Here is a 22101-nt window from a genome sequence, read left to right on the forward strand (position 1 = left end):
ATTGGTAATCCAGTAATTTAAAACAATGGAATTTAATGGACTTAAGTTGGAAGCACATTGTCTAAAATATAATTGTATGTTGCAGCCTTAAAATATTTCTAGACACAAAGGGTACAAGTCTAAACCAAAGTGTGTCCATTTACTTTTGGCCAGAATGTGCAAGTCTGAGGTGTTATAATGGAAGACAACACTTGTAAGTCTGAGTGCAACAGCTTATACAAAGCAAAGAGGCATCATTTAAATCCATTAGTCAACTGACAACTCAGGTGGATTATAACAGGAAAACATTTTACTATAAAATACTACAAATAAATACATGGAAATTCACTAAAGTAAAAGCACTACATTAAACTTTCTACTTGAGTAAAATCAAGTAAGTACTTGATTTTAAATAAACATCATCGGGACTGAGTCTCGGCGGTGGTGTCCTCTGGAATCCATGTCAGGTGTTTTTTCTGCACGAGGCGGAGTCTGATGTTTCCTGCCTGCTCTGATTGGATAAGGGATCAAGTTCCCTTGTTATTTATTACTTCTAAAACTATAAAAAACTATTTGAACATGCAATGCATTGCTGTTCAAAATGCTGTGGAGTAGAAAGTACAGGTATTTGCTGATATATGTAAAAGTAAAAAGTACCTGAAAATAAATCTACTTGTACTTAAATGTACTTAAGAATCTGAAATGTACTTAAGAACAGCTACAAAGTAAATGTACTTTGTTCCATCCCAGCACTGACTGAATGTAACTGTTTGAGTGTCCGTATACTTTTGGCCGTGCTGTGTAATGGCTTCAATAAAACCTGAGTTTCCTGCAGCAGCTTTGCACAAAGTCAACTTCCAATCATCTCAATCCGTTAAGTGACACCACAGAAAAGAGTCGACATGTACCTGTGAAGAATCTCAGCAGTTTATTTAAACTGTAAAAAAAGAGCATAGTGTTTGGCATGACAACAAAAACAACCCACGCTCTCGTCTCTCCAGCTGTTTTTGCCACAGACGCTGCGTCACCGTGTCAAAGTCACCACGAGGCTCCTCGGCTGCACACAAGGTAAAGACCAGCTGCAGCCTCCACCTCACGTCCGGGCCTCCTCTATGAGCCCCTGTGTATTTCTAATGGCACGTTCCTGCACAATCAACAGTAGAAAAAAAATAGAACAGGTGCTCACAGAACAAGCACCGCATTCAATGAGTCTGACGGGATCACACTGAAGGTTGAACGAGTGGTGTGTGATGATGGTTTGCAGCAGTGTAGTAACCAAACAGAAACCACCGGTGCAGACGTTCTGTTGTTCAGGCTCAAAGCAAAGTGACCAGTTCCTCTCGTTATTTTCAAACAGGAAACTGGTGCTGATTTACTTTTTTTAAACTGTCAACAAACCCCAAGAAAAGACCAAAATCAAGAATGATTAAAACTCGGATTTATCTTATTCCTCTGCTGTCACATTGAACAAGGGAGCTGTTTTTTAAATTAAAATCAGTTGATACAGATCTATTGTCATGGTGATAATTTAATCATGCATTTTTAAACTCAGTGAACTAATAAATCTGACTTAAAAAGATTAATTAATTCAATTTTTGAATAAAATTAGAGAATAATTTTTTTAATTCTTTTATTTTTGCATTTCCGTTGATTGACATGTCTGCTTTTCATTTTCCATCCAACCATACATATCAGCGCCACCTAAAATTCAAGTCCAACCCAGCGGAGGCTCTGATTGGCCAAACGTCTGCCAACATGTTGCATCTGGCCAATCAAAGTCCACCTGCTGTCTTACTGTCTTACCATGGTTAATTATCATTTTTACTTACTGACGAGTTTCTATCAACAAAACCAATCGAAGCCAATTCATTCACTGTTATTTGTTTCTAAAAACCCTTAAAGTTTGATCGGGTTATTAATAGATCCCATTTAAAAGAAATTAAAAAAGCATTTATGCCTCCATATATTGTATTTAATTGTAAGTCAATCCTACATGCAACATCCTGGAAGAAACATTTACTAATGAAAAGCAACAAATGTGTTATTAACACAAAGAGTCCCAATAAATGTTCTATTAACTCCTGTTTGAATAATACTCAACAATAACTACAGTGTGTTTAAGACTTCACAAATAAACAGGGTTAGAGAAAAGGTCGGGAAGTCAACAAGTAACATTTGAAGGTGATTTTGTTTTTTTCATGAGAAATGTTGACAATGAAAAAAATACATATTGGAATAATGACGGCCTGATCCTTTACACTTCCACGTTAAATCTGCTCATTTCCTCGATCTACAAACTCAGCCGAGACAAACAGAACCAGTGTTTTGTCGCAACATTGCCGACAATCACAAAAAATCCATGACAGGACCATGTTAAAGACAGTTTGTTGGATAACATGATGAGTGACGTAATACTGAAGAAAACTGCTCTGATAAGAAAAACAAAACAAAAAAACGACAGCAGATAAAAGGGCACATTTCCAAACGGGCTCGTCTTTCCCTGTCCACAGGATGAGCATCGTCAGCGTCATTAGTATAGAGTTCATTTTAAAGGCCTCATTGGAGATCATTGGACATTCATTGGGTCGTACCATCTGATTGAGCGAGCAAGAAGAGGGGCTGGGGGATGTGGAGCGGTGCAGGAAGGGGGTGGACGGCTGAACGCACCGGAGCGCAAAATGGCTTTTTGAGCACCGAGGGCGATGCATTCCTCGTCCTCTCCTCATTCAAAGTGCGCCCTCGCTCGGTTTGACACTTCCTTCCTCGCTGTGAGATTTAAACGCACCGCTGAAGGGAAAACATCAGAAACGCCGTCTAATCAGCGAACGGTCGACTTCCTGCAGGTAAAAAAGAAAACGCGCTCAATTCGGTGAAAAGAGCGAGAAAAGAAAAAAATCGAAACGGGCGTTTAGGGGCGTCGATCTGCTGAAGTTAACGCTGCATCAGCTGTGGCTCCAGGTTAAGACCAGGCAACACGAGCGAGGATGTCCTAAATCCCAACGCGGCCGTGGTTAGAGTATGTACATCTGAATACACGTTGGTGTTTTATAGATAGCTCTCTAATATATTAATGTACAAAATATAGAATCTTAAAATATCTGATAGGGGTTTGGTGTTCTGAAGTCAAAATACAAAATGTCGAAGATTAGAAAAAGCTCTTCATTGACATCCTCTTAATGTGTTCTCTATGTACGCTGATGATACTGTGGTGTGAGTTTGTGATTTCCTATGTCTGACGGGGAGCGTTCTGTAAACACCGCTGAGTGTCGTTCAACTGTGTTTACAAAAAAACGTCCAATCGGCCTCTGAGGGACGTCCTCACACTTCACTGATGAGACACAACTTCGTGCAACTCCTCCGCTAATCAATGAGCTGCTGATATGATCAGAAAAGGACAGGTAGTGCTGCGGTGCTGGCTGAGTGTCCACACTTTGAGATATGTACCTGCGTCACGACAACATGTGTTTTACATACAGTACAGAGCATCGTATACATGACACATAAAACTGTGTGTTTTACGTGTACTTCAGCAGGAGAAAGGCAGAATGAAAGAGGAAGCGACATAGTTTGTGTCTTCCTGCAGGTTTCGTCCAAACCCGTCTGGCAGATGAAAGCAAGTCAAAATTTCTCGGAGAACATTTATTTCCTTCAGGGCCTCGCGAAGCTGGTGAAATCTGTCCGTCCGTGCGCTCTGATTGGACATCTTTGGTGTCAACGTCAGAGTCGGGGCTCGCCAGGCCTCTCCCGCTCAAGTCTCCTCCGCAGGCTGAGCTTTGGGGATGAGGTTCGTCCTCCTTTGTCCTCGCTGTGGCCCCAGAAGAAGAGGCTGTGAGAAGCTTCAGTTAGTCTCAGTAAGCTATCAGAGGTCCATGAGGCTGCTCGCTGCGACAGAGGCAGAGTTAAGGCGCTTAACCCCCACGTGTCTTGTTGGTGGTTCAGTGTAGTGTTAGCTGCTGGGGGGTCCGCTGGTCAGGAAATAGGTCATCATCTCCCCTTTGCCCTTGACTGTGACCAACCCTCTGTACTCCAGTGTGTAGTTATAGGAGCTCAGCACCTGTTGCAGGTCTGCGGTCACCTGAGGGCAGGAAGAGGACGTGGGACAAGTTGATTTTCATTCATATTCTCCATGTTTTTATTATTTAGTATATTTTTAGCACCCAATCACTCCCACTCAGCATCGATTAGGTTTATAATTCAAAAGATATCTAGGTTCAAATCAGGCTACATGTATTTGAAAGGCAAAACAGATAATTTAAATTATTTACATTACATTTACATTAGAGCCCATTTGCTTTATCGGTTTGCCAAAAAAACTTTTACAAGCATACTGGTATCTGCATTTTATTTATTTTCCAGATTTAACGATGCAGAAAGGATGTGCAATTATATTCTCACTAAATGTTTATTTTCTTAATTTAAGTTCTCTTATTTGATTGTATTGTGTTTTTATTCATAATTATGTATGATAAAATGACTTATTGAACAGAGGCAGAAATGAAACACCACAATCATCAGTTTTTCTCAGTCTCTGTCCAAAAAAATGAAATGTTACTGAAAACATCATATTCTAAATGTTGTCATCTACATAAAAGATTGTGAAAGTGACGTCCAAGTATTGTCGCTGTCGTCGAGCAGCTGCTTTGTCACTTTTTAATTTCCGTCGGATCATATCTGTTTCTACGTTAATGATTTTTCAGAAGATTCGGTGGAGATGAAATCTTACAAATACATACTCTTCTTATTTTGAGAATTATGATTAAAATATTGAACTTTGTTCCGAGTGAGATGATTCATTAGGATTCATACTGAGTCACACTTTGTTACCTGGATCTTCTCCGGTACACCGGTGCTGTCCATGCGACTCGCCACGTTCACCGTGTTTCCCCAGATGTCGTACTGAGGCTTCCGGGCCCCGATCACCCCGGCAACTACAGGACCCATGTTCAGACCTGAGAAAGGAAACACGCAAGGTTCTTAATTACAACCAGACCTCCTGCACTTGGGACACGTGGAGACTTACTCTTACTAAACTACTGATATCACAGAAGGTAAACGATCGATTCTACTTGGTTGGCAAAATTATATTTATTGTCTCATGTTTCTTTATATTTTGAATATTTAGATCAAGCTTATTTTACACACTAAATCAGTTTGTAAGTCCCCATCATTTGAATTCCACCTCCAGCCCCTGTTCTGTCTGCAGCTCACCTATTTTCATTTTGAAGTTGTTGAAGGAGTGCTCGTTGATGTATTTCATCTGGTCCATCATCCTCATGGCGTAGTCGGCCAGAGCGCGGATGTGCGAGCGCCCGACCTTGTCGTATGTAGAGTCGTTGAGGCCGGACGCCGCCATGTAGGTGGAGCCGATGGTCTTGATCTTCTCCAGCTGACGGAACTGATCCTCGCTGATGATCTAATGTGGACCGGAGAGAAGGTTTAATCTCTAAAAGGTTCAGGTCCTGAAACCTCCAGGTTGATCATCCGTCCAATGTCACGTCCTTACATACAGACTATGGTCACGTCTCACCTCATCGAAGTCGGCGATGATCTCGTTGAGCAGCCGCAGACACTCCACCCCCTCGCTGTTGGCCTCCAGCTCCACGTAGAACTCGGAGAAGTTGCTGATGGAGGCGAACATGACGGCGACGCACTCACACGACTGGTAGTAGAGCTCGTCGTTGCGCCGCTCGCGCTGCAGGAAGTGGGCGGCCACGTCTTTGGGCAGGATGTTGTGGAGCAGGCGGCGGTTGTAGGCCTGCAGCTCCTCCATCTCCTCCTTCTCCTCTGTGGCCTGGTGAAGAGTTTGTGACCAGGATTAAAAGAGTAAATGAAGAACACACATTCATTTCCATTGATGTTTATTCTACCACCTCTTCAATTCCTACCTTTTCTTTTGCTCTGAGCGTCACAGAGCTGCTAACATGGCTGCAGACTAGTTTTAATATTAACCATCAGTGACAGCGCTGAGCTGGAAAATAAAGACTCCTCCAGCATCTCAACGTTTTTTTAGACTAATTACTTGTTTATCCTCTCGACTGGTTTGCCAACATTTGATTAGGAAATGAACACTTCACTGCCGTTTTGAATAGAAATCCCTTTCCCCTGTTCCCTGGCTGAGAGGAGATAAGTTTCACAAACAGTGAGAATTCACGGCACTGATTGTAGATTCTAGTAAAGAGTTTAAATATCTATATGTCACTTATGTTTCAGATATTCTGTTTCTTCACAGCAAAGCTACATAAGACCCCTGTCCTGCAGCGAAGCAGAATTTGATACTTAAAGCAATAATTATATTATTATTTTGGGGTTTTACAAAAACCATTAGTTTCCTTGGCAGCATCTTGTAGTGAGCCCTTCTTTAAACTAAAACCACACACTCTTTCACCTTCAAGAGACATTTCACTGAAGTTCACTCCTTCTCTGGATTTACGAATGAATTTGAAAATAACCCCTAAATGCTCAACCTTTGGCATGTTGTCCAGCGCCATCAGATGAGACCATATTTAGAGGAGCGAGGGGTGGAGCCTGAGGACATTGCACGTCCACCTACAGTGACCTGCACCCATTGGACGGTATTAGCTGTCAATCACACAGTATCCACACCCCCTAGTTGACTAAATGAACATCGCGCAATTGGGGCAAACTTGAAACTAAAGACTGAGATCATAGACTCATAAATCTGACGTTATTAATCAAGTGAGAAGTTTAATAATTTTCTTCTCATGGACATCTACAAAATCTTCGATATACAGTCTAAACATTTTATGATTCAGAGACAAGTCTCCTCATTGTGTCCCCACGTCACAGACACTAACCTGCAGCTTCCACAGGAAGTCAAGTCTGGCCGTGGACTCCACCTGCTGAGCATGGAGGTAGAGAGCGAGGACGAAGACGGTGATGACCACCGGGGTCATGATCTTCAGAGGAACCTTCAGGTCCACCACACAGCTGGAGAGCAGCACACAAGCACATTTGGTTTGACCGTGTTTATACTGAGCACTAGTGTCATATAAAGCCAAGTTTAACTAGGTGGGTGTAAAGAAGGACTTTTGCCATGCGACAACAAGCTGCCCTCATTAGCATTAGCATGTGTTGCACAGTGATAATGATGCCGTTGGCTTCATCGGACGATGGAGCCGACTCTCGGGGTCTCTACGGAAACAGAAGCTGCCATCAGACTCACCTTGTTCCATTCATGTGCTCACTGTGATGGGAGGAGGAGAGAAGAGCCAATCAGGTGTTAGAGCATCTGCACATGGTCACAGATTCAAAACATTACAAGTGCAACAACACACACAGTTTTACTGAGGTTACTCACGCGAAGTTGATGGCATTGGCCATGACCAGCAGGTCCTGGTTGTCGAAGAGGCTCACTTTGGGCACCTCCATGATGAGGAGGTAGAGCAGCTCGATGAAGAGCATGAGGAAGAGTTTCCCAATGCTGCTGACCTGCAGGAACACCGAGCAGGCGAGCAGACTGAGCAGCACGCAGCACGAGAAGTACTGAGGGAGGAAACGGGAGAATTTTACTGTTAATGTAAACATTACTGTGCAGAATAACTGTTTGTACCTGCAGTTATCTTCACTTAGTGTATTACTTATCGTTACCTCTGCCAAGGAGATTAGGTTTCTTCCCTGTTTCTTAGTTTGTTTGATTGTTTGTCGGCAGGATAACACGAAAACTACAAAAGAGATTTTCACGAACCTTGGAGGAAGGATGGGACGTGGGTCAAGGAATCTTTTTTCTACATTTGACCCAATTTATCAGGTTCTATTTCATAGATCTTTATGAAACCAATCAATCAGTCATATTAAGAGGACTAATGTCTATTAGTGACAGTAGCTTGGCGCAGATAGAATTGATAGAATTGAAGGAGACTGTTGGGCCCTGGTAGAAGTATGTGTTCTACTGAGTGACATTCTGGTTCTACTTGTTTGTTACCTCTGCCAAGGTTTTCACTGCTGTTTGTTTGTTAGCAGGTTTACTTTAAAACAACTAAACCAATTTCCATGACATTATGTGGAGGGGCGGGGGATGACCCGAAAAATAATCCATTAAATCTATCCAGATAACTGAGATAGGGCGTTACCCTGGTAGAGGTACAGTATGCGTTCTCCGAGTGCCATTCTAGTTATTTGTTTGGTTTTGTTTCTTGTCTAAAGTTCAGACAGATTTATTTATTTTTTTGCCTCATTTTACTTCTGAATTAGACTTTTTGACTTGCAGCATATGCAGAATATTTGGGCATGATCACATACAAGCTGATATGACTTCACCACTGGACTGATGCTTATGCTCCTACCGAAACATCTCTAGCAGATTTATTTGTTCAATGTAATGTTTTAAAAGCCTCAGTTTGTAATACCTGCAGAAGAATTGGATTTCTTACACTCTACCTGAGTATGTGCATGGTGCCTCCAAATTAAGTGGGAACTCACACCATGCAAACAACACACACACACAGAGAGAGAGAGAGAGAGAGAGAGAGAGAGAGAGAGAGAGAGAGAGAGAGAGAGAGAGAGAGAGAGAGAGAGAGAGACACACACAGAGCAAACAGCTGTACCTCAGGAAAGCTGCAGATGAGGCTGTCGTCCACACAGGGGCTGTGTTGTGTGTCCAGGCTGTAGTTGAGGAGGCGGGCGTGGCAGGCGTCCACGCTGCCCAGGCTGATGTTGAGTTCTGATGTGATGCAGCTCCGCAGGTCGTGGCTGCTGCAGGTGAACTGAACAGGGTCAAAAGTCAGTGAGTGACAGGTGGAAGGAGAAGTGGGAGCTGTTCCTGAAGACTTAAAATACTTTGAAACATAATTACATGACAAGAAAAGTATGATTTTATATATTTTGTGCATGTTTTCCAACTTGTGCTGATGAGAGCTTACAATATTGACGAAAGCAGACAGAAAGACGATGATGATGGTGAAGACGCCCACCAGCGTGCTGTTCAGTCTGGAGTGGACTATCTTCCTGGAGAGAGTCTGCAGGGCCACAGGGAACAGCTGGGAGAGGGAGAGAGGGGCGAGGGAGGAGGGGAAGATGAATGAAGTTAACTAGTTCACTTCAGGAGCAGGGCCACGCCTCAACCGCACCTCTAATCAGCCGTCTTCTTATAACACAGTCAACCCATCACGCTCATCCATACATCCTCTCTTCCTTCATCCCTTCATCCATCTTCTCTCATCCCTTCATCCTATCGACATCCCATTATCGTCTCTTCCCTCATCCCCGCCTACATCCATTCATCCTCTCTTCCATCCTTCTTCATCCAGACCCACATCCCTTTGTCTTCTTTCCCCCGGACCAGCCTATGAGAGACACCACCTCAGCATCCATTTGTTTTTCCTCAACATCCATTACATCAGTTTCCATTGTGGCCTGGTCCTTGCTAGAGAATAATTTGTTCGTTAATATTTGTTTTTATTTGCAGCCACTAAACAAATGAACCCTTAAACAGGACAGCTGGCAGTGACAGAGATGCAACATTGTTCCCTAAACCCTTTTTTCCTCATCTCATTTCTGATTGGAGGACTGACACAAAGCGTTCTGACTGTATGTTAAGTACTTGTACAAGTGGAAGCTCTTTTCTCCCAGAATAGAACCATGACTCATCAGTGGAAGCCGTCAACAGCAGCAGCTCCACTTCTATCTTTTAAGATCCTTTCGGTCTCTGAAGGCTCATCAGAGGCTGAGAGAGCAGGAGATGGATGGAAAAAAAAACACCTCCTGTGGTTTGTGAGGTGAGATCTGCTCTGCAGTGACAATACTACAAAATCATTACTGCATGTCAGAGAAAGATTCAAAAGAACCATCAACAGTTGCAGTTTATTTACTTCATCTTTGATCTGAAGAATCTGAGGAAAACCCTAATGCTTCATGCTGCAGCTGTCCCCGGCACAGAGGAATTAAAAAACTGAAAAACTTCAATTCATATTTTACTTAATAACTATTCCTTAAATGATCAGATGACGGGTGTTAAAGCATAAAAAGGTATTTATTGTCGAGCTGTCATAAAAAGCAGAGCAATAACAGACAGTGTGTGAGTGCAGTTTTAGGTGTGGTCCTGTGATTATTCACAAGATTTACAGCAAAAGTGTCAAAAGAAATTTGAGCGAAAGTAGGAAAACACGTTTCTTCGGATCTGACAAAGACGGATCAAATATTCTCAGAACATCTGCATTGGCTTCACTTTCCAGACTCGGAGTCTACGTCCATTTTTAGATACAATCTATGATAAACACAAAATCTTTACATTGTCATACACAGATCCCACCTCCAAACATAGCTCTGGTATTTCAGGTTTCAGGTTTATGTGATATGTATTTTGAAATCACAAATAATGTGAAAAGAAAATGGAGCTGCATGGTGACATCTGCACTGGAGACGTAGATATAAACTTGTACCTAAAAAGAACTTGAGTGTCTAAACATTTCTAGAGCCTGACAACAGATTTCACACATTTATCTCAATGCTGTCGGAGCCTCTCTTCTATATGAAGCAATAATAAAAAGGTAAAGAACAGAAAAAGCCGTCAGTCCATCTCTGCTGACATTCAACCCACAAAACTGAATCCTGCATCTTAAAAACAATCCTATATTCACTCAAGAAAAAACTAATGTCTTGGAACTGAGTTTGCTCGGAGCTGCCATTCATCACAGGCAGAGACAACTCACCCCGAAACAGCAGTAAACAGCGGAGACGAACATCACCGCCGTGAGGATAACGAGACAAGTGATGAAGAAGCCGATCATCAGACTGGAGCTGCAGACAACACGATGTAGAGAAGATGTAAATATACATTTTATTTCTGGCTGTTTTGTTTTTTTATCATTTACGGTTTCTCTGAGATACTGAGTCTCTGCAAGTGACGGGGATAATGAGCTTGGAAAATAAAGGAAGTTAACGATATATATTTTTGCCTGAGTTTGACAGGAGTGGATACAGGAGGGAAAGAGTAGAAACAGATTAAACAATGAGAGGAGACGGCGTAGGAGGGACTCTGAGGAGGAGCGGGAGGTTAAGACAGGAAGTGGAGTGGTGAGATGAAGGGATCCGGGAGAAAGGTTAATAAAGAGGCAGACTCAAGGAGATCAATACGGAGAGGTGGGCAGGGAGGAAAGTCTGAATACAGAAGAGATTAAAGAAAGAGGAGGGGATTAGAGTGCGGCAGTAATTTTCTGTCCAAAAGCAAACGAGCACGAGAGAAAAAATAACCGACCGGAACTTGAGCCGAACCAACATGACAGAAACTGACCAAAACATTGTTTCACTCTTTTTGTCCTAACCTAGGACTTGACTCGATGATCCTCACTCTGGAGAGGATTCCACTCTAACTCATCAGGAATCAATAAACCTTCATTCACATGTTCCTGGTTGACCAATGTGAACAATGCATAAATTATATTTCAGAAATAGAGGGCTATTTTAATTAAATGTTTATGTTTTGTTATTTTTAGACTTGTTTGTTTTAGAAGCAACTATTTTTAAACTTAAAATAGCAGCTTGGTTAAAATGAGTTTGAAGGTTCACGGACTGTAAATATGGAATCGGAATCAGGGTTTATTGCCAAGTAGGTTTACACATACAAGGAATTTGCTGTGGTGTGTTTGTGCAAACAAGAATATAGAAAATATAGAAAAAAATAGGAAACAAAATAAAAAATCATACATACTAGAGAAGGGATTGTGCAATACGTTGTAAAGAAAAGGATTGTGCAATTTGGACGATAGGATAAGATATTTACAGTATCTATTTGAAGTATGTACAATAAGTCTGGGAAGTGGAAATATGGAGAATGTCTCCTCTCTCATTCCCAGTCCTCACCCTGAATGTCTGTTCTATGTAACTTTGGAGAGCGGGTACGATCTCCTGTGAGAAGTGTGGAACTGTCAGAGCCAGGTCCAGCAAGTTGAAGAGTGGTTCTGAACAGTAGATCAGTTAAAAAAGACTTAAGAACCAGAGTTTATATCCAATATTCAGCAGGAAACTTTTAAAATAATAAGAATTCTAAACAGAGTTTGATGGATTTGTTACAGCTGCATCCTCTGGTTCAGGAAGCCGGGGATCATGGGTAATATCCAGCGTTCAGTCGTGTGTCAGTTCAGTGAGTGGGACGACGCAGTCAGAGCTCACACCCAACACACTGATAGACTTTTCTCTAAATTAAAACCACTTTATCATTACACGTGGCTGCAGATGGCGCTGTTGTTCAGAAAAAAGTTACATATAGTGTTGCTTTAAACTTTTTAAACCTGTCGTGCAGCCAATTCACAGGGATTAACCCTGATTTTGTGCTGTCACTGTATTTTAAAAGACTTTTTCTGGAGCATAACATTTGAATAATCCACTATAAATACAGCCAGACTCCATCATCCATCATTTTATATTTGTTTGCAGTTGTTACTTCTTATTGTCTGACATGTGTGACAGTGCTCATTACTCAGAGGGAGGAGGAGACACATGGGTGATGTTAGCATCTGTTAGCATCCTGCTGTTGGTAAAACGACGGCAACGACAGATGCGTCTGCGAGGAGCCAAATTACTGTCATCTCGCTTTCTAATCACAACAATTTGAGTCTGTAATGGGGGCGCGTTAAGAAGAATGAAGCGTCTCCTGATGTCGGCTCTGCTGCAGTGTTTCATATCAGAGTGTTGACTCACGGAGGCACAATGACGATCTGGATGAAGCAGATGAAGAGAAAGACGAGGGAGGCGCAGGCCACGTAGGCTCCGAACCTGGAGTCCACCTGTTTGGAATACTGCAGCACGGAGGGAGAGGAGGAGAAGGAAACAGCATTTCAACACGTGATGACAGACTTTTCTTACATTCAGTAAAAAGATGCACATGCATTCCTCTCCGACAAGGCAACAGTTCCCTTAAAGGTCCAGTGTGTAAGATTTAGGTGAAATGGATCTATTGGCAGAAACTGAATACAAAATAATCCTAGTGATGTTTTTACTGTGTGTTTCATCTAAATTGTACAAATTGTTGTTTTCTTTACCCCAGAATAAGCTCTTTATATTTAAATACTTTATATCTACATCAGGAGCGGGTCCTCTCTACGGAGGCCGCCATGTTTTTTACAGTAGCCCAGACTGGACAAACTAAAAACCTTTTGATTTTTTATGACAACTGTAGGCTACCACAGGTTCTCTTTCATGTGTGTGTGTGTGTGCGCGCGTGTGTGCGCACGCGCGTGTGTGTGTGCGCGTGTGTGTGTGCCCCCTAACCTTCTTCTCCAGGTCGGGCTCTCTGAAGGTGAGCAGGAACTTCTTGACATGTTCGGAGCGCAGGCGGTCGATGCTGCGCGCGTCGATGGCCCGGCCCAGAAACTCGTCCACCTCGTCCTCTGGGTTTAGGTTTTCCTGTGCGTTTCTGAAATTGAAATGCCTGAATAAAACAAGATGAGACTTGGTGACATTTACACATCAAGAAAAAATGAAAAAGCCTTTTCTGAGAGACACTGAACGCCTGCGCCCGAGCGGGTAATTCTCTTTCCACTGTGCAAGGACAACTTTTAAATCGACCCTAACGTCTTCCTGAACTCAGAGGTGCATTAACGTTTAGATAATTGTTTGCAAATTGAAAAGTCTCTGATGATCCGTCTCATCTTGGACTTAACACTAAACTAAGTGTCACTTCCATTGATTGAAATTCTGCAGCTGTGTTGAGACTCATTACGGATTCAAGTCAGTTTTATTTGTATGCATTATCTCAAGGCACTTTACAAACAATCCCCTTACTAAACTTTATCACACTTACAAACACTGCTGGACAGGTGGATCTTATTGAACTACACATTTCCATTTATCAGCAGTCATCAGCTATGAAACCTGCCTGTCTGGCCTTGGCGGAGGTATGTGCTCTCTAATTTAGGGAAGAAGTTAAGGGCCTTTACAATTATTTTCTGGGCCTTTGCAAAAGTCGAAATTCTAATTATCCACAAAGTACTCAAGTTATTAAGTTTGCTGCCTGTATCCTCCTCTGGTGTCTGACGTATTGATGCAGGTGAGGGGAGTTTGCAGACAGTTAAACTGAGGGAGTTTAACTTTCTGTTATTATCACGAAGGATGAAAACTAAACTAAATCTTAGTAATTGTTTATACAAAGTGCAGCTCTGACAGAATCCTGGTGTCTTTAACGTCACCATCTGTAATTCTTTGTTTATGCTTGTAAGCAAATGGGTGGGAAGCTAATGGACGCTTACAACAGCAATAAGAAGCTGCAACATTAAGTCTCTTAACACTTCATGACTCCTGATGTGAATGAGTTTCTTTTTTTTTTTTATCCAAAGAGGGGAAACAGCAGAATGAATAAATCAACAGTGAGACTTTCTACCAGTCAGAGCCAATGACAGTTTGTTAATAACTGCTATGTCGCTCTTTGAGTCTATTTAAAGATCTGTGCCTGGTGTAGGAGGAAGTGAGAGCGAGTGCAGATGGATTTCAGACAGGTAAGAAGACAGGGCAAAGAGCAGGATGAGAGGAAAGACAGAATAACGTTGAAGGAGAGTAAACTACTCACTTGTCCTTGGGGTCTTCAAATCCCTGTGAGACGAGAGGAGAAGAGAAATGAGCAAAAGGAAAATAATCAGCTGGAAAAGGGAAATTCTGGAGTTGTAATGAAGCTAAATCAGAAGAAGTTTCTGTGTCTCCTTCATTCACAATATTCTCCTCTTCTAATCAGCTGACTGTCGGGTGTTAAACCCAATCAGGTTTAGCCGTGATCTCAATCGGCCAATCGTGTTGTTGCTGTCAAACTTTAAACCTGTTTTCCTCTCTGTGGCCGTGAGCTGTCGCTTCAGTGATTCTCTGCGACCCTCCTCCTCCTCAATCACCTCCAGTCTTCACCTCCAGAGCCCAGGTCGAGTCCAATGTTCTCTAGATCCCCTCAACCACCACCAGGGGCAGTCTACTATACTTCGCATGGCCACACCCCCTTTTCAACCTCAATGACATCACTAGGGGGGGTCTAAGCACCAAAAGTCTGACAGCAACAACTGGGAACTTTATTTATTTTTCAGATAGACTTGGCTCATTTTTTTAGCCCTAAATATTCCATCCACAAAAGATGGATAAAGATTTAAAAATTTTAAATTATCATTTACTTTAAATCGATTAAGGAAGTAAAAAAAATTGTGAATGAGCTTTAAACCACCACATCTACCGATTCAGTTTAATGATTCCTGGTCATATCATTTCACAATTAATTAAAATTATTTTTATTCTAATCTTTAGATAATAAATTGTAATAAAGTGGTAGGTTCAAAACTCTGTGATAGGGACATCAAATCAATACATATATTTGTGGGTTTAAATACGATAAATTAAATCTGCTGTTTCAGCCATTTCCAGTGAAGCCCTCATCCTCCTGATTGTCTTTGCATGATGTGTATTTAGTTAAAGATGCTCGGACCCTGAAATACCTTCTCAGAAGTTTAGTCTATTTGCATCACGTCACAATTCAATTTTTTCTTTGTGGACCGGAAGACGTAACAGCAAAGCACTGTCCTGCACCCACAGATTAGGGGCCCCTGGGTGCAGATATGAAAAAGGCCCCCGAACCGAGGCGTGAAAAGAAGTGACATGATGACAAATGGTTATTTTGCATCTGCTTCTGTGACATTTTGCCTGTTATTGCAAGCAAAACACTGGAATTAAGCTCTGGTAGTTTAATTCATACTGTATATAAAGAGTCAGTCGGACTCCTACTCAAAGCTTTATAGAAATACCACAGCACACTAGACAAAATATTATAGCAAAAGCTCCAAGGAAACGTAAGTTGTTGGTGATATTTTCTTAAAGAAGAGCAATTGTGCAGGTTGGATTTCAAAACTAATCTTATTGTATATACAGCAATGTGAGCTTATGTGTCTCTCTAGCTCCCTCTTGTGCATAAAAACGTTAATGCAAATGCTGAAGGAACATCAGGGGCACATCTGGCAGACAAAACACCACATGGAAAGCTAAAGGTAAAACGTTGGCCCTCCTGCCTGTTCTCCTGACTCCTCTCATCACCTCCACATATGAAAGAGGCTGAATAAACAGTAGAAAGGGAAAAACACACAAGTAAAATCGTGGAATTCATCGACAGTTCCACCGCTCAGCTCCATGTCTGTGTCTGAATTTACAAAACAAATAAAGACGTTCCATCCAGCACACTCCTGCCTCTCTGCCACGTCTATCAAATCTCTCTCTCTCGTGCCCTCTGTGCATCTCCAGCTCCTCACGCTGCACAACTTCCTCTATCTCCAGAGCTGTCGGGTGATTAACGAGCAGAGCAGAGATACAGAGGGAGACAGTGACAAGCCAGAGGATGAACAACAGCAAAAAAAAAAAAGGATGAACTGTGACAAATGAAGTTCAAGAGAAAAGCGATAATGTCTCTGGAAAGTTTCGGTGAGTGAAGGTGCAAAGACACTGGTGACACGCGCGTCTTATTTGAGGAAAACAAAAAAGGCACTGGCACAACCTTCAGGACCGGTAATTACTCAGCCTGAATCTCGGCAGATAATCCTGTTGTTTAGTCTTTAGAAAAAAGGCATTTTCTGAGTTTCACAATTTCAGTAGGTGGCGCTCTTTTCTTGTTTTGTTCAGTCATATCAGCTGCTGCTAATGATGCTAAATACCCACTTGTTGTTGCACGATCTTTAAACAGAACTGTGTGTCAAAACACCGATAATCATATAAAAGTAATTGATGTGGAAATCTATGCACAGTGATCTTTTAACTGAGGACGCAGCTCTCATCTTCTTTCCTATAATAGATTCATGGTGAGAGGTGGGTGGAGTGAGGATGTGAAGAAAAAACAATCCTGCGTGTGGCGTGTGGTGTGTGTGTGTGTGTGTGTGTGTGTGTGTGTGTGTGTGTGTGTGTGTGTGTGTGTGTGTTTCAGATGTGGGTGCATCCATTCACTGTGTGAGTCACTGTTTGCAGGGTCGGAGCAGCAGGGAGCATCAGCCACGGCACGTAAATAAAAGCGATTCTCCATGTGGTCACACCGGCTCATTTCAAGCTCTTCCTATGAATCGAATTGAAGTGAGGAGAGGGTGAAGTTTGGACGACGGGGGTGGTCTCTTGTTTTTGCTTGTGGTACCCGCTGCATGGCGCCCGCCTACATGTTGCTGTTGTCTCCCTGAGAGCTCCTGAGAGCCTCTCAGAGCGCGGGGTGAGGTGTGAGAGGCGGCGTGTGGCATGGAGGGTCATCGTCCCTGCTTATCACGGCTGCACATCAAAGGATTATGGGTATGAACAACGTGCTGGCTTCAACATCAAATAAGAGCTGAGATGAGATCCCGGCAGAGGTGTCACCTGGCTGTGACACAGACGAGCGCGATAGAAATGCTGTTGTCAGGGCGCATTTAATATGACAACGTTTCACTCACCATCCTCTTCATCTCCTTGGAGACCTGGTTTCCGCCCAGGTGGTTGTAGAAAGGCCGGTCGGTCCAGTGGCCGCTGTTGTGGGTGACAGAGTTGGTCCTCTGTCGGTTCATTTTGGCGATCATCGCCTTCTCCTCTTTCTGGAGGAGACACAGATACAGAAATGGACAGTGAAGTCAAATCAAGTTCAGCATTTATTATTCATTCAACAACCAAAGTGCTGTGCAATAAAAACATAAAGAGAAGTACAAGAATCAAATTAAATAGGACAAGAAAAATAAAAATCTGACAACAGGCTATAAGAGTACATGTTGGCAGATATAGAGAAACAGACTTTAGATAATAAGCAAACACAGATCATTTCCTCTCAGTAATTTCTGTTGGACTTTTATGATTTAAGATGATTAACAAATAGACAACAGAGCTGTAATCTCAATTATGTTTAAAAACTGAAAACCGTGTTTATTTTTGTTTGATTTAATAGATTTTAGGGTTATCACTCTTCTGGGTATGAAGGGCAGGCATGCTAAGCTAATGCTTCAGCCTACACCTTTTCACTCCATACATTTTCTTTCTTGGGAAGTACTTTTACTCCAGTACTTTTTCTCAGGAGTAATAACTACACATTTCCATGAAACCTGGCGGAAGGCTGCAGTATGCGTCAGGGAAGAACTCATTTCATTTTGGTGTGGATCCGGATCAGGGGACAGATCCACAAATAGTTTTTATCACTTTGTTTAACATTGCAAGATTGGACATCTAGTTTAGTTAGTTCTTTCCTGAAGATCCATTTATTATGTCTTTAGAACTGTACAGAGACATATCTCCAAATGTAATTTAGTGCAGCTAGATTGAATGTAAAGAGACTGTTGGGCTTTGGCAGAAGGATGCGCTCAGTTAAGTGCCACTCTAGCTCAGTACTCATACTTCATTAAGTATAAATCATGAATTGGAAATATTACTCAAGTATTTTTTTACTGTGACATATCTACTTCTCCTTCAGTGAAAAATCGTCAGACTGGATATTTTCTAACCAAGTGCTAGTCGAGCGTAAATTTAAAAGGTTTAATTGGCTCCAACATTGATGATATCTTCATCATGCTGTAGATTTCATGAAGAAGACGATGTTAACGATGCTGTCACACAGTTCAGCCAAGAATTAATGCACAGCAGACCTTTACCTCACATCTTTCTAAAGTTCATTTAATAAAACTATCCAACTGTAATACCGCACGATTTGGCCTAAGATTAATAATCAATTTCAGCTTTTTTTGTTGTGTTGAATTTCTTTTTAATTTCTACAGATCTGATATCTGCGCTCTTAAATCAAAAAAATCCAAAAGTGAAAAGTAACCCAAAATAACGAGATTGAACATTCGTCCTTCTGTCTCACAGCATGAGCAGCAAAATGAGAGGAGGACATCACATGATGAGCTATCTATAGTCCCAGCTTGTGATCGTGCTGGAGGACAGAGACAGCTGATAAAACCAGTACAGTCATAAAGAAACTGGAGCTCGTGCAGTAAAGCAGAGATGAACTCACTCCTCTGAATCACATGTTACAAAATCACAGTTTGTAAACAGTGTGCAACACGGACTGAGTGGATTAAAACACCTAGCACCAGGTTCAAGGCTGCAGATTAGATCCATCAATGGTGAATGTGCAAGAAACTTTTTATGCTTTTTTTTCTCCAGCTTTCACATGTTCATTTTTTAAAATCACATTTCTTAAGCTGCATCACTTCTCTTCTTTAAAACTTAAAAAAAACCCAGGATGTCTCTCAGTAGAGCACAAACCTCCACCAACATTCTGCAACAGATCTGCACGTTTGTTTGGACATAGTTGTAAATTGTTAATGCACATGAATCCATTTTAGCTGAGCGGCACTTATGTGGCAGTTGCAGGTTTGTAGCCCCATTTGTTAGCGTACGGCAGCTGAAAAAAGGCGACACCCCATGAAACCAAATTCAAATCTGCTGCAATCCAAAGCTGCACACACTCACAGATATCAGTGACCAAGAATAATTCCCTGGGAAACTGGTTGAAGTGTTTAATAACGTCCTGTCTTGAAATGTTAAAGAAAGTGATTTGTCTTTGTCCAGATCTGTGCCAAAATCTACTGGTGGGGGGGGGGGTTCTTGGACCCTGTCCCATCCTCCCACCAAGTTCCATGGACAGAGCCTCCATGGCAGAGTTAATAACCCTGTGTAATGTTAAAGGGGTTTTACTGATGAACCACAGACACTTATTCCTCAATTCCGCAGCTGCAAGATTTTCTTAAGTAGAGTTTTTTCGGGGTGTAATGGCCCAGCTTTGAATCTAAACATTTCTTAAATGATCTTACAAATGACACTTTGCAAATTCAGACCAGCACAAGGACTTTACCCTTTTCTGACTGCTGCCCACAATGAGGTAGGTGTCGATGTTGTTCTTCTTCAGGTAGGCGTTTCTCTCTCCCCCATCTCCTGCCTCCACATCATAGTCCCCGTTCAGATAGTTCAGAGTGGCCTTGGTCACATGAATACGCCTGAAATCAGAAACACACCCACATCAAGGATGATCGTCCAGACACTGTATATTCACGTGAACAACGCTAACAGGGACTGTTTCATGGTTTGTCGGATCCGGACGATAACCATGGAGACATACCCAGCTTGGCCCCCAGCTTCCATCTGATTGGCTAATGTGACGTCATTGGACCAGACATCAAACTGCCACTTCCTGAGGCCCAGCACTCCGCAGTGCACCCTGCCGCTGTGGATACCCACTCGCATGTTCACGTTCACCCCAGTCACCTCCCGTACCAGCCTGCAAGATCGCAAAATATTGAATTACCAAGAGTGGAAATCTTTAAATCTTTATTCATGTTGCTTTGCTGATACACGTGTCGCAGAGATCACTGGTTCATTAGTGTTAAGAATGGTCATATGTTTCTAACTGGAAGTGTTAAGGTTCCCATAGGTGGCGCTAATCCTGCGAAGCAACAATATCTCGGCCTTCACTTAGAGGTCAGATCTTCTTGCCTTTTGCAGCAGCAGCAGTGATATGATTCAGATGTTTGAAATGACCTGTTAACTCATTACATTTTCTCATCTATCCAATATAAATAGGACACAGCTTCTGGATTAATAAACTGCTGTTGAGTTATTCAAAAATAATGTTTCATACAACATTCTAACTTTGTCAACTGCAACTGGAAATCAGCCATTAATCCATCCAGTGGGTTCCTCACAGACCGTCCTGCTACTGCACAGATCCTCGTTTAACCCCCGCGGTGACTTACGAGATGGCCTCAATCATGTCCATCCCCATCTCCACGCAGCAGCTGGCGTGGTCGGCCCTCGCCTCCGGCAGCCCCGACACACAGTAGTAACAGTCGCCCAGGATCTTGATCCGCAGACAGTGGTTCTCCTGACAGGACAAAAACAACTTAATGGAAACGTACAGCAACTCATGATGCCTCTTTTTCTTTCTTCCCTTGGATTTTCTACAGTTTGTTCCATTTACACACACTCACTTATATATTACTGGCTATTGAAGGTGATGGGGTAAGACCTGCGGGGGCCTGGGTTTTCATCCACTCACATATCCATTCATACAGCCCTACTATATGCTGCGCTGTTTCTATCACACACTGCCAGCATAGCCGTCAGTGGCAAATTGGTGCTTAGTAAGTAAGGACACTTCTGGTTGCAGACTTGAGCGGTCAGGGATCAAACCACCGACCTTCAGGTTAGTGGACGTCGGCGCTTTACCTTCTGAGGCACAGCCGCCCACCTCTACACTGCATTATCGTACAAACAGAAACAAAGATGTAAGACCCGGTTAACAGGTACCATGGTGTTATAACTGGATCAATGTTGATGCAATGGTTTCTTCTAATCACTTGCAAAAATAAGTGCAGTGTAAGTGAAGTGCAAAATCGGTGAAATATTACTTCCTCAAGTGAGTAATCCTGCAGATTTACAGTGTAAAATAGGCCTTTAACACCGAACCCCCAAGACCAAATGTCAAAATGCTGAAATAAATACAGTAAAATGTCTGAAGGTGATGAAATTCCTCCCCGGCACCGAGTAATAACCTCCGGTCCGATGCTTCTATATTTACCCTGCAAACAATTAAAACTTATACTGAAAAACAGGATCAAATGATTCTGTGTGTGATCTGGATTCCCTTATGAAAGCGGTTTCCAGTCCAGTTGGTGAAACAACAACAGAATTATTTCTCAAACTCAGAGTCATTGTGCCGTCTCTTGTTTTTTTTTAAAAATCACAATATTTTCAAGGTCGCAGACATCACTTCACACGTCTTCATCTCCTCGCGCCTCCACTCGGTGACCTTGAGGCTGCAGGGACTAAATCTGCCACATGCACATGTTGGGCTGAAGTTCACATGTTCATTACATAAAATCGTAGAATCGGCTCCAGATTCTACAGAACGCAGGATTTTAACAAGACTCGAGAGCAGGGGCCGTGTCAGGCCTGGATCAGCCCCCTCGTCTGACCTCTTAGTCACATATGAGCCAGTATGCAGCCATGGAGCAAACCGCCTGAGGAAACCAGGTCAACACAGCCACTGACCTCTTTTAAATGAATTCTGTAACCACACTTTTATTGGAGACGTAACCGATTTTACTGCATCTTTATTGACGACACTGCCATAGGTTTATTTGTTCCATCTGTTCATTAGTCTATTGGAAATTGATTTTTCTTTTGTGGATGTTGTCTTATGTGGAACCGTTTTTA

General features: G+C 42.3%; 1 protein-coding gene across 1 annotated transcript in view; it reads right to left on the reverse strand.

The window, feature by feature from the left end:
- Positions 1–1465: 1465 nt before the first annotated feature.
- Positions 1466–22101, reverse strand: part of adcy5 (adenylate cyclase 5) — a 70952-nt gene continuing 50316 nt past the window's right edge. The window contains exons 5-21 of the mRNA XM_034574383.1: positions 20640–20767; positions 20006–20164; positions 19742–19883; positions 17358–17495; positions 14498–14520; positions 13204–13363; positions 12634–12731; positions 10647–10734; positions 8859–8975; positions 8544–8702; positions 7298–7482; positions 7163–7183; positions 6795–6927; positions 5507–5770; positions 5188–5392; positions 4804–4928; positions 1466–4054 (exon numbers count right to left, since the gene is read on the reverse strand). Coding sequence (XP_034430274.1) covers positions 3926–4054; positions 4804–4928; positions 5188–5392; positions 5507–5770; positions 6795–6927; positions 7163–7183; positions 7298–7482; positions 8544–8702; positions 8859–8975; positions 10647–10734; positions 12634–12731; positions 13204–13363; positions 14498–14520; positions 17358–17495; positions 19742–19883; positions 20006–20164; positions 20640–20767 — 2274 coding nt within the window. The 3' untranslated portion in view covers positions 1466–3925. The remainder of the gene's footprint in view (positions 4055–4803; positions 4929–5187; positions 5393–5506; positions 5771–6794; positions 6928–7162; positions 7184–7297; positions 7483–8543; positions 8703–8858; positions 8976–10646; positions 10735–12633; positions 12732–13203; positions 13364–14497; positions 14521–17357; positions 17496–19741; positions 19884–20005; positions 20165–20639; positions 20768–22101) is intronic.

The sequence above is a fragment of the Hippoglossus hippoglossus genome, chromosome 21 (genome assembly GCF_009819705.1).
Source record: "Hippoglossus hippoglossus isolate fHipHip1 chromosome 21, fHipHip1.pri, whole genome shotgun sequence".
Classification (NCBI taxonomy): Eukaryota; Metazoa; Chordata; class Actinopteri; order Pleuronectiformes; family Pleuronectidae; genus Hippoglossus; species Hippoglossus hippoglossus.